Here is a 10,645-nt window from a genome sequence, read left to right as displayed (position 1 = left end):
TGTGCATCTAGGATAATACACCTTTGAAATAATTGTAACCACCCTCAAGAGAGCACATTTGTTAACTATCCTGTAATTCAGTCCCCGCCTTGCTCTCTCCCACCTTCATGCAATATTCCTTATGTCCCCTCCTTAATTTCAAATCCATAAAAGAAGCTGCAAAACTGTTCTTCCATGGAACATTTGAAATCTTGCTCCTGGGCTTATGTTGTCAGTTTGGCTCAAATAAAATCTTATAAAAATTTTCTACACACTTGAACATTCTTATGTCAACATAAGTGTACCAGAAATTGTATAAAATTCCTAGGAATCTGATATGTTTTGGTACACTGTTACCAGTCATAATTCCAATTATGTTAAAATGTACATTACAAAAATAATCAAATATCCTTGTTAATTGCATTTAACTGAGCTCTCATCTGATCTTTAACCAGGGCTATTTTAAGTCTTTTGTAATTCACAGTTACGGGTTTATTCTGGTTCTTCTCTGAAAGCATTTACGATTAACTAAAGGCAAAAATACTTCATCTTGAAGGAAATGTATGAAAAAGACTGACAAGTACTGTGGATTACAGGTGCCTGATAACTTTAAGATCATACCACTGGGTATGAATTTCCAGAACTCTGATAAAAAAACTGATGGATTCAGAAAACTGCTAACCCAAGTTCAAGCAGAACAGAAATCCATTACATGAGACTGAACTGATGAGGATGATTATAATGTTTTGACTTTTTGTTTGAAACATTGCTGGTTTCTTATTGTTTTCTTTTCCAGATTTAAGAAATCCTTTTTCGGGCCGGCCGAGTGGCGCGATGGTTAAGAACTGGCTTGGGACGCCAGAGGGCCCCAGTTCGGATGCCACATGAGGGCCAGTGACACTGCCCTCCACAGCTAAGATGCTGAACAACAGCTCAACCTGGAGCTGCGCTGCTGTGAGTCGCCGGCGACGGCATAGGCTGCAGCCCCTGTGGCAGTGGGTTGCCATGGGCTACCGTATGTAGCCAGCAGCCAGCNTTTTTTTTTTTTTTTTTAAGTAAGCTGCAGGCTTTGGCTTGGAAAACCCCAGGGGATGGGGGAGGGAGGCAGAAACCTGAGGCTGCTGCCCCTTTATCTGCCTTCATGGTACTGTCCCCTTCCCCCAGCTCCTCCCTGACCCTATGAGCCAGGCCTCAGACCTTCCAGCTAACCGCTTCCCATGAGCCACTACTCTGATGTCAGCCTATAACCAAAGGAGCTGGGGGTCTGGGCCTGGTGACCAACCCTTCTCAGCCCACTCAATCAGGGTGCTCCCCACCTGCAGGCAGGAGGCAACACCCTATCTGCTACCATCAGCCCCTTCCAGAGCCCACTGCCCCGCCCTGCCCTGCCCTGCCCAGCCCAGCCATACCCTGCTCTGCCCCGTCTGGGGATGCTCTGCTCAGGGATGGGCCTGCAGGGCGGCCCCAGCCTCCCTGGGAAGCAGAAACTCTGGAAACCTCTGGGGTCCTGTTTTCTGGCCATGTGATCCCAAGGGTGCACATGGACCCCCTGGGTGTCTGAACAGAAGGGCATGGGAGGGGGGCCGCACCCCTGCAGTCCTGCTCTGCTGGTCTAGCGGCAGCTGCCCACCCCACCCCGCACCGCGGGCTCCTGAGTCGGCAGATTAAGCATTTTATAAATTGTATTTTAAATACATGTTTTAAACTTGTCAGAGCCTTGTCCTCATTTCAGTTCCTGGCCTCCTAACCTCTCGCTGTGACTGCTTGTTTAACCACTGGGGAGCTGCCTGCGCTCAGTCCCAGGGAGGTGCAGTCTCTCTCTCTCTCTCTCTCTGTTGGAGAAGTAAGCCTGGGGTGGTGTGTGGATTGGGGGGCAAGGACCCACACCCTTAGGCTCCAAGGGAAGGGGACCTCTAGGTCCCGGGGCTGTTGATGAGAGCATGGCCGAGGCCGCTCCTGTCCTTCCGTGGGGTCTGCCCGTTTTAGGAGTCAGGGTCTTGCCCAGATACTTCTCTTATGTTCACCGCTCCAAGCAGGTGGGAGGAGAGAACTCCTGTCCTTGTGGGGCTCCTAGTCCAAAGGGCAAAAACTCGTGAGGAGAGTCCAACTCTGTCCTTCCAGAGTGCACAGGTCGGGACTTTGTACCCAGGGCCACCTCTAGCAGGAGCCCCAACCCTGGCCAGGGTTTTGAGGTCCATCTTGGTTCAGGGGCTCCCGAGCCCAAGGAAGGCTGGGTGGAGGGATGGAGGGGTGAAAACCTGGGGTGGGGCGTGGGGGTCTTTCTTACACCAGGATCACAAAGAAGCAAGTGGGTGCCCAGAGGGTAAGGGCCCTGGCACCAGACACAGAGGCTGTGTTTCTTGGTGTTTAATGGCTTACCAGGCCATAAAAGCAAACTCCAGCAGTGGTCCCTGCCTGATATCCTGTCTGCAGGCTTGAACGGAACAGCTGCCCAGAGTCAGGACGCTGCAGGTCAGTGGGTTCGGGCCGGCACTGAACTGAGCCACTTTCGGCGGTCAGAGCTGTGTTCCCTAAGGAGAGAGGTGGGGGAGAAGGGTGGGAGCAGTTAGCCATCCCCATGTGCCCAAGGGGAGAGTGATGGAGCCAGCAGTCAGGCTCAGGCCTGGTTCCAAGTCCAGTGTTCTTATCTCCCCAAAATGCTGGAAGGGGAGTGCAGGGGAAGCTTCCCTCTACCCAGCCACTAAGCCTGTTTCCTGCTACGGACATGGAATCAGACTTGGGCACAGGACTTGAGAATTAAACCCCCTGACAAGAAAGGCAGGTAGTGCCACTGAGTCCCAGGCACAGGAAAGCTTAGGCACCCTGACTTACAAACAGTACTTGGTACACAGGCCCTCAACTAAGGTTAGTTTCTTTCCCTCTTCTATTCTTTCTCCTTTTTCCTCCCTAGAGCCAGTCTCCCAGGCATCATTTCTTGGAAGGATGGAGTCCCTTCATATTAGGCAGGGGCCTCGTAAGGAAGGAAGTGGATGGGCCTGGGCTGGGGCCCCCATCCTTTGGGCACCCACCTGCTTCCTTGAGATCCTGACTTGAAGAAGAGGCTACGGATGTCAGGGCTCAGTCTGGTGGGGGTGCACTGGTCCAGCATGTAGTGGCTGCCCTGTTTCCGGCGGACCGTCTTCTTGCCCAGCCTCGGGCAGAGCGGGATGCAGGGCACCTGAGCATAGGGACTCTGCAGGTTGGCAGCTGGCAAGGGAGGAGGAGGCAGGAGAGGGGAAGGCTTGAGAGCACGCCCAGCCTTGGGAGGCAGGCAGACCCAGGTGAAATCCTGGCTTTGCTGGGTGGGTTTGGGCAAATTTACCTCCCTGAGCCTCTTTACAAGCTGGAGATGATAGTGGTACCCAGCTCACAATGGATGATGAGAATTAAAGGTACAGTATATGCAAAGTGCTCAGCTGAGTGCTGAATACAGTGTAAGGGCTAATAGCTTAAAAAGGAGCGGATATCTTTTGTGATAGGTCCTGGCAAAGTCTAGTAGGCACACTCGACTCTGGAAAGCTCCTAGCCTATCACTTGGCACACAGTAGGTGCCCAATAAATGGTACCATTAGGGGAGGCCGCCTTGCCCAGTGGAAAGAGCATAGGTTTTGGAGTCAGACCTCAGTATTAAAACTCCCCTTTCTGACCCACTGGCTGTGGGGCCTTGGGCAAGTTGCTAAAGCTTACCGTTTTGTTTTCTTATCTGTAAAATGGGTAAGTACATGCTTATGAGGATTAAATTCTAGCTCATCTGCAAAGGACCTAGCACAGTGAGTGACCCCGGTGGGTGCTCACATGATAAGCTGGGAGTGCCAATCACCCTCCCTTCTCAGTCCAGGCTCTTAGAGCCAAGCTGTGCTCAGGGCCAAGGCGCTGGGAAGAGTCCGTGCAAAAGGCCTTTGTCAGAGGGCTGGAGATGGGGTAGTGATGATCAGCCCATTGACCAATGTGCGCACAGTTAAGCCAAAAGTGGGGAACCTTGTGTCTCAGCTCCTGGGACTGGCTGTGTGGGGGCCCCGGGAAGGAGGGCAGGCGGGCCGGAAGGCAGAGCCCCCACCATGCCCAGGGCCCTCACCATAGTTCTGCTGCTTCAGCCGGCTCAGGATCCTGAGGACCCTTCGTTCTGGGACTTCCAAGATGTCCGCCTGTTGCAGGTTGTGGGGAAGCTTCTTCCGGGACCGCAGATGGCCTATGGTCGAGTCCATCTCTCGGGCCTTACTGGTGCCTTCCTTCAGCTTCCTCTGGTAATAGCTGGGGAGGCAGTGCCCACCCAGCTCAGCCTGGCCCTGTTTAATCCACCCGCCTCCCTCACTGAGCGCCTGTTCTGTCCAGCCAGCTCGGGAGCAGAGACACAAGCCCAGGGATAGAGAGACCTGGGATTTAGTCCCAGCTCTGCCGTTAACTTCCTGTGACCATGGGCAAGTCATTGCACTGCTTTGGGCCTCAGTCACCCCTATGTGAAATGGGCGGAAATGGTCCTCTCTTCTCTGTCACTTGACGTCCCTGAGCTTCCAGTCTCCCCTGGGGAAAACGGATCAAACAGTCCATGTGTTAAAGGGTTACACAACAAGGCCCATCAAGCGCTCAGCAAAGTGTGTGGCCCATGGAAAAAGCTTGGGAAATGTTAGCTGTGATTTCTGTCGCTGATATTTTTACTTAGATGTGCAAGTGTTTCGTGAGTCAGCTGTGCACTGAACTCCCACACATCTTCCAGATTCCAGCTTAAGGGCTATCTCCTCCAGGAAGTCCTCTCCTGCAGACCAGCTAAGCTCCCACTGCGGGCCCCTGACAACCTGTACTTTGCTCCATTGTAACCTGACAGCCCGCTTTATTCTAACTCATCACTACTTGCCTTTTCTCCACTAGACTGCAGCACTGTTCATTTCTTCAACAAATGTTCCTGGAGTGTTTGCTATGTGCTGGCCACTCATCTTAAGTGCTTGGGAAAGAGCAGTGCAGGATATACCGGGGGTACCAAAAAATGTATATAAGTGGACTCTTTGGTCAACGTTGCTCAAGCAGTAGTTTGCCCTTGAACACCTCTTGTCATTGCAGAAGTTAAACGTGACTTGCATCCATCTTTTGTTATCGGTATATATTATTACAATTTTAACAGTTTTTTTTCCCCTGTCTTAAAATGTGTATACATTTGTTTGGCACCCACTGTATATCCCTATAGGGTCCCATGTCATAGTCTCTCGGCCCCATCTCACTCTGGCCGCTGCCACAGCAACCACTTCTGCATGGGCTTCGGCCAGCTTTGCACAAGGACAGCCTGACCTGGTCTCACCTCAGGCCTGAGTCTCTTGCTTCTTGCCCCAGAGCTTCTCTGACCCATGTGCAACCCAGAAATGCAGGGGAATTAAACACCCATAGGGGGCCACCCTTGACCAAAGGAGCCAGCAGCTAATGCCCTGACAGAGTTCTGAGCCCCCATTCATAGTCTCCTCCGAAGATCCTGGGGGTGGGTGACTTAATAACGCATCCTTGTATTGGCTCTTCCTCCCTCGCTGTTCACGTCCCTTCCCCACTCTCGTTTCCTGGAATCACTTTCTAAATCTACTACCTAGGCTTGTATCTAGTGGGAGAGTCAGACCATGAACACATAAAATGCGATAGCTTGTCAGGAGTGATGGGTGCTCTGAGGAAAAGTAAAAGCCGGGTAGGGGGTAGTGGTGAGGGGCTGTTTTGCTCATAGCGGTCTGCAAGCCTTGGAGGTGATGGCATTTGAGCAGATGAGGAGAGGGAGCGAGCCAAATGGATACCTGGGGGAAGAATCTTTCAGGCAGAGGGAATGGCATGTGAAAAGGCCAAGAGGTTGCAAAGAGCTTGGTGAACTCTAGGACCAGCAGGGAAGCCAGAGGGGTTACAGCCTGGTGCGTGGGGGAGAAGGGGAGATGTGGGCAGCAAGATGGCAGGGCCAGACCACCTGGGACTTGGTAGGCAGTGGTGAGGGGGGGGCATGCTGCTCAGAGATTGGGAAACCCTTAGGGCTTAAGCTGATGGTTCTGCTAGGGCCTTTGTCTATCCCTGGGACCTGAAATGTGGGGTTTTGTTGAGTTTCACACACAGAAAACAGAAAGTGAATACCAGAGCCCTCACATGAAGATTGGATCTAGACCCCCGAGTAAAGCTAGGACCTGGAAAGGCAACACACTGAATAAAATGATAGACTAGAAAATAACTTCACCCCACAGGGCCAGTAGGACATGAGCAGTGTTTGTGCAACTCTCTTGATTACAGTTTTAAAGGAAACTGCTTGCTTTCCACTACCCCTGCCCTTCCTATGGGCTTGAATTCAGGTGTGTTGTTGGTAAATTAGCTTAGGATTGATCTAGGGAATGGTGGAAGAATAAGTTGGAAAGAAACGGGGTGCTTGGGGGGACCTTCCTGCCTGCTTCCTCCAGACTGTCAATATAAGAGAAATAAACTTATCTTGTTTGAACTACAGTACGTTGGGGCCTATTCCTTAACTAATACACCGGGAATTCTATACCCGGCTAACCTAGTCAGTAAATGTAAGGGTAGAATAAACATACAAAATCTCAAAAATTTCACCTCCTATGCATCCTTTCTCAAGAAGCTGCTGAAGGGCATGTTCTTCCAAAAAATAAGGGCGTAAACCAAAAAAGAAAAGATACACATACAGAAAACAGGAAATCGAACACAGGAGAGAGGCAAAGGTAAAGGAAGACGAAGGGAGATCCCACAATGGCAGTGCAACTGCCGTTTACAACAACCAGTTTAGATTGGATCGCATAGCTGAAAAGACAGAAATTTCGAGGGACGACATTTCTGTACCTTTTGCTGAATTATTGCCTTTCTAACCCAAAAAACCTACTGGGGAAACATGCCCTTCCCCTGCCCCCTTTTTAAAAAGCAAACCAAAACCGAGAAAGATTAAGACGTGATTTAGCAAACAATCCTAATCAGAGGAAAGTAAGAATCCCTAGGATGACAACAGACTCCCAAGATGATAGTTCTATTGCAGGCCTTAAAAGAAATCAAATCCAAAAACTAGAAAAATGGAGTTATTTACAACATGCCTCCAAGAAAAAGAAACTCTAGGGGTGACCGGTTAGCTCAGATGGTTAGAGCGTGGTGCTGATAACACCAAGGTTGCCAGTTCGATCCCTGCATGGGCCACTGTGAGCTGCACCCTCCCTAAAAGAGTCAACTTTGCCATTGTAGCATAAAAACAATGTGTAACCAATGACCATGGCTGTTCCCCAATAAAATTTAAAAAAGAAAAGAAAAGAAAAGAAAGAAACTCTAGGAAGGTACAAGAATGGATACAAAGAAAAAAAATCAAGGCAACTGCCTACTTCAGGAAATTAAAAATAAAAACAAGAAAGGAAATGAAACCATAGTACACCAAAATGATCATCTATGAATAATTGCATAACCATAATAATAAAAAACTCAAATACTTATTTAGTAAAAAATGACTAAATGGGGAGGAGGAGGCTCAGGGGATAGTTGTACCTGACAGCTAAATCCTTACCATCATAGGAAGTCAATAGGTAGAAGTCTAAAAATCGCTAAGCAAAATGTTGTACAACATGTATGTTATTTAGAAGGAAGAAGGAAGGAGTCAAAAGCACTTGCCTTTTGAAGGAAGACTTCAAGGAGTGGCGAGTATGATAAGGAGTGGAATAGGGAACAGCCATTGTTTATTATAAACTTTTATGGATTATTTGGCTTTCTATTTATTTTTTTTTAATTTTAAATTAATTAATTTTTATTTGGCTTTTTAAACAATGTGCACTTATTTGATTTACATTTTTAAAAATTAACTCAAGGATAAAATATCAGTTGAATACTAAGCAAAAGGAAATTGGTATACACATATTAATAATTTAAAAACTAGGCCTTAAGACAAAAAGCATACTAGAGACAAATGATTATTGTATACCGTATTTGCCGGCGTATAAGACGACTGGGCATATAAGACGACCCCCTAACATTTCCACTCAAAATACAGAGTTTGTTATATACTCGCCGTATAAGACTACCCCCTTTTCCGCACACCTTCCACACACCAAATAAAAGGTAAAACAATATCAGATTTGATTTGGCCCACTGAAGTGCAAACAAGCGTATTGTATTTCGTGTCACCACATAACCGTTTTGGCGATGTTGAGCCACCATGTCTGCTACATGTTTTTCGAGTTCTGGCCAGTGTGGGGTGCCTCTTCTTAATGCACACTTACCCCTTGGCATACTCTTTAATGCTTTCTCATTTGATTTCCAGTCCCGAACCATCTTTTCTGTTACTCCATATTGTCTTGCAGCAGCACAATTATTATTTTCCTTAGCAAAGTTTATAACTTTCAGTTTAAAATTTGCATCATACTTCTTTCTTTTGGCTGGTGCCATGATAGGGATGATAGGGGTTTGACTGGTCGACATTTTCTATGCTGTACTGTACAATGGTGCAGTATTGTGGTTGGCTGTTGGCTGTATACAAAGCCTGATTTGATTGGTCCCTGCTCCCTGTTTGCCCGCCCTGTCACTATAGCAGTCTGGTCCACCCTTGCATCAGCATCTCCCTGGGACCTCACTAGTGCGCAAGTGCGAGCTCTTCAACATTCTAACAGGCACCATGATAGCGCAAAATCGCGAATCTTCAATGCATATGTAAAGAAATATACGGTAACCCGAATTTACCACACTCGCAAAATCGCACACAGCCGAGCATACACCCAGCAGCGCTGCTGATGCCTGAACGGTATGTGGAATGAAGTGGGCGGGCATCGGGAGGCCACTATGGCACGGGGCAAGCACTATGGGCAGTCTATCTGAAGTGTACCTGGCGTATAAGACGACCCCCCACTTGGAGGCATATTTTTCAGGGCCAAAAAATCGTCTTATACGCCGGCAAATACGGTAATGATAAAATATTCAGGGAATACAAAATTCTAAACATGAAATATAAAGCAACACCTGATATAATTACAAGGAGACATAAATTTCACCACCACAGAAGTGATCATAAATCACTCAACTCTGCCATTGTAGCATCAAAGAATCCATAGACAATATGTAAATGAATGGGTGTGGCTGTGTTCTGATAAAAATTTATAAAAACAGAGCAGGCTGGATATGCAAGCTTATAGTTTGCCAACCCCTGCCTACTGTACATTTTCCCTAAAATGATAATCTATATGAGAAAAAGAATTTGGAAGTTGAGTCTTACCAAGTTAGAGGGCTTAGGAAAAACACTTGGATTTTCACAATTATGCCCTAACAAAGTAAAAAAATGAAGCCTACACAAATGCAAGATGATCAGCCGGTAATTGAGCTGCTTATAATAACAAAAATTAACACTCATCAAAGGAAGATAACAGAATCTAGTCTCCATATCATCCAAAATGTCCAGGACACAATAAAAAATAATCAGACATGAAGAAACAGGAAAATGTGACCCATAGTAAGAAAAAAAACCTCATAAAAAGCAACCCTAAGATGGCCCAGATGTTAGATTTAGTAGACAGCAGCTTTAAAGGACCTATTAAAAATAAGTTCAGACAACTGAAGGAAAATATGATCTTGATGAATGAACAGAGAAACAAACTGTAAACATGAAACAAATGGAAAGTTACTGAGTGGGCTTAACAGCACACTGGAGAGAGCAGAAAAAGTGATGAGTAAATTGGAAGACAGATCAATAGAAATCATCCAATCTGAAGAACAGGAAAAAAATGAAGACGAACAGAACTCTGTTGATGGCCATGATGGAGCAACTGGTGCTAAACTTGTCCTAATGCCATAATCAATTAGATACATGAACAAAATATAAGAAACTGTTGTCCGATGTTGGACAACATGCAGCACAAGACTGTGATCCCTGACAGAAGAGAAACCAACGAGGTGAGCCTTATGATCTCCCTAGAATTTTTTCTGGAAATGCTTTCTGGACGGCAGTGCAAGCAGTGTTATACCAAGCAGCACACAGCAGACTCGCTGAGGTAAGGAGACAGACATTGGAGATTAAGAAGATGAGGCCACTGGGATGAATTAGTGTATCAGAATACCAAAGAGATGGGAGCTATGCAGAGAAAGTTGCAAAATATGCATGGGGTACTCTAATGCGTGAACCCTTTCAGACCCCTCCTTCTAGGACATAACCACCCTCAAGAGAGCCAATCCCCACCTTGCTTTCTCCCACCTTCTTCCTAATGTAATCTTCTCTACATCGCCTCCTTAATTTCAAATGCATAAAAGAAGTTGCTACACTGTTATTCTGTGAAGCATTTGAGATCTTGCTCCCCGGCATATGTCCTCAATTTGGTTCAAATAACTCTTATAAAAATTCTCCACAGGTTTGGATGTTTCTTACGTCAACAAATATAAGTGAATAAGACCACTAAGAATAATAATGATAAAAAACAATGTATGCAAGGAAAATAAGATGCATTTGTGGTAAGGGAAGGTATGAAAAAATGTACTTTTTGTTAAAGAGTGGTTTTATCCTACTTGAAGGATATTTAAAGGTTCTTTCAAAATCAAAACGAGGAAAATAAAGGAGAAAAGCCTAAATGGGTATAGAGAGGAAAAAAAAGGGAGGGAGGTAGAGCGGGAGGGACAAAAGGAGAGAAAGATATCTCATGTGGCCATGCTGGCTAAAATTAAATAGATTTATTTATGATAAAGTTTTTTTTTT

General features: G+C 46.5%; 1 protein-coding gene across 1 annotated transcript in view; it reads right to left on the bottom strand.

Moving 5' to 3' along the window:
- Positions 1-1,015: 1,015 nt before the first annotated feature.
- The window catches only part of SPATA21 (spermatogenesis associated 21), a 39,680-nt gene continuing 30,050 nt past the window's right edge, over positions 1,016-10,645 (bottom strand). Inside the window, exons 10-12 of the mRNA XM_019654848.1 lie at positions 4,055-4,230; positions 3,009-3,186; positions 1,016-2,510 (exon numbers count right to left, since the gene is read on the bottom strand). Coding sequence (XP_019510393.1) covers positions 2,453-2,510; positions 3,009-3,186; positions 4,055-4,230 — 412 coding nt within the window. The 3' untranslated portion in view covers positions 1,016-2,452. The remainder of the gene's footprint in view (positions 2,511-3,008; positions 3,187-4,054; positions 4,231-10,645) is intronic.

This window comes from Hipposideros armiger, unplaced genomic scaffold (assembly GCF_001890085.2).
Source record: "Hipposideros armiger isolate ML-2016 unplaced genomic scaffold, ASM189008v1 scaffold_232, whole genome shotgun sequence".
Classification (NCBI taxonomy): Eukaryota; Metazoa; Chordata; class Mammalia; order Chiroptera; family Hipposideridae; genus Hipposideros; species Hipposideros armiger.
This window is presented reverse-complemented; position numbering and strand designations above follow the sequence as displayed.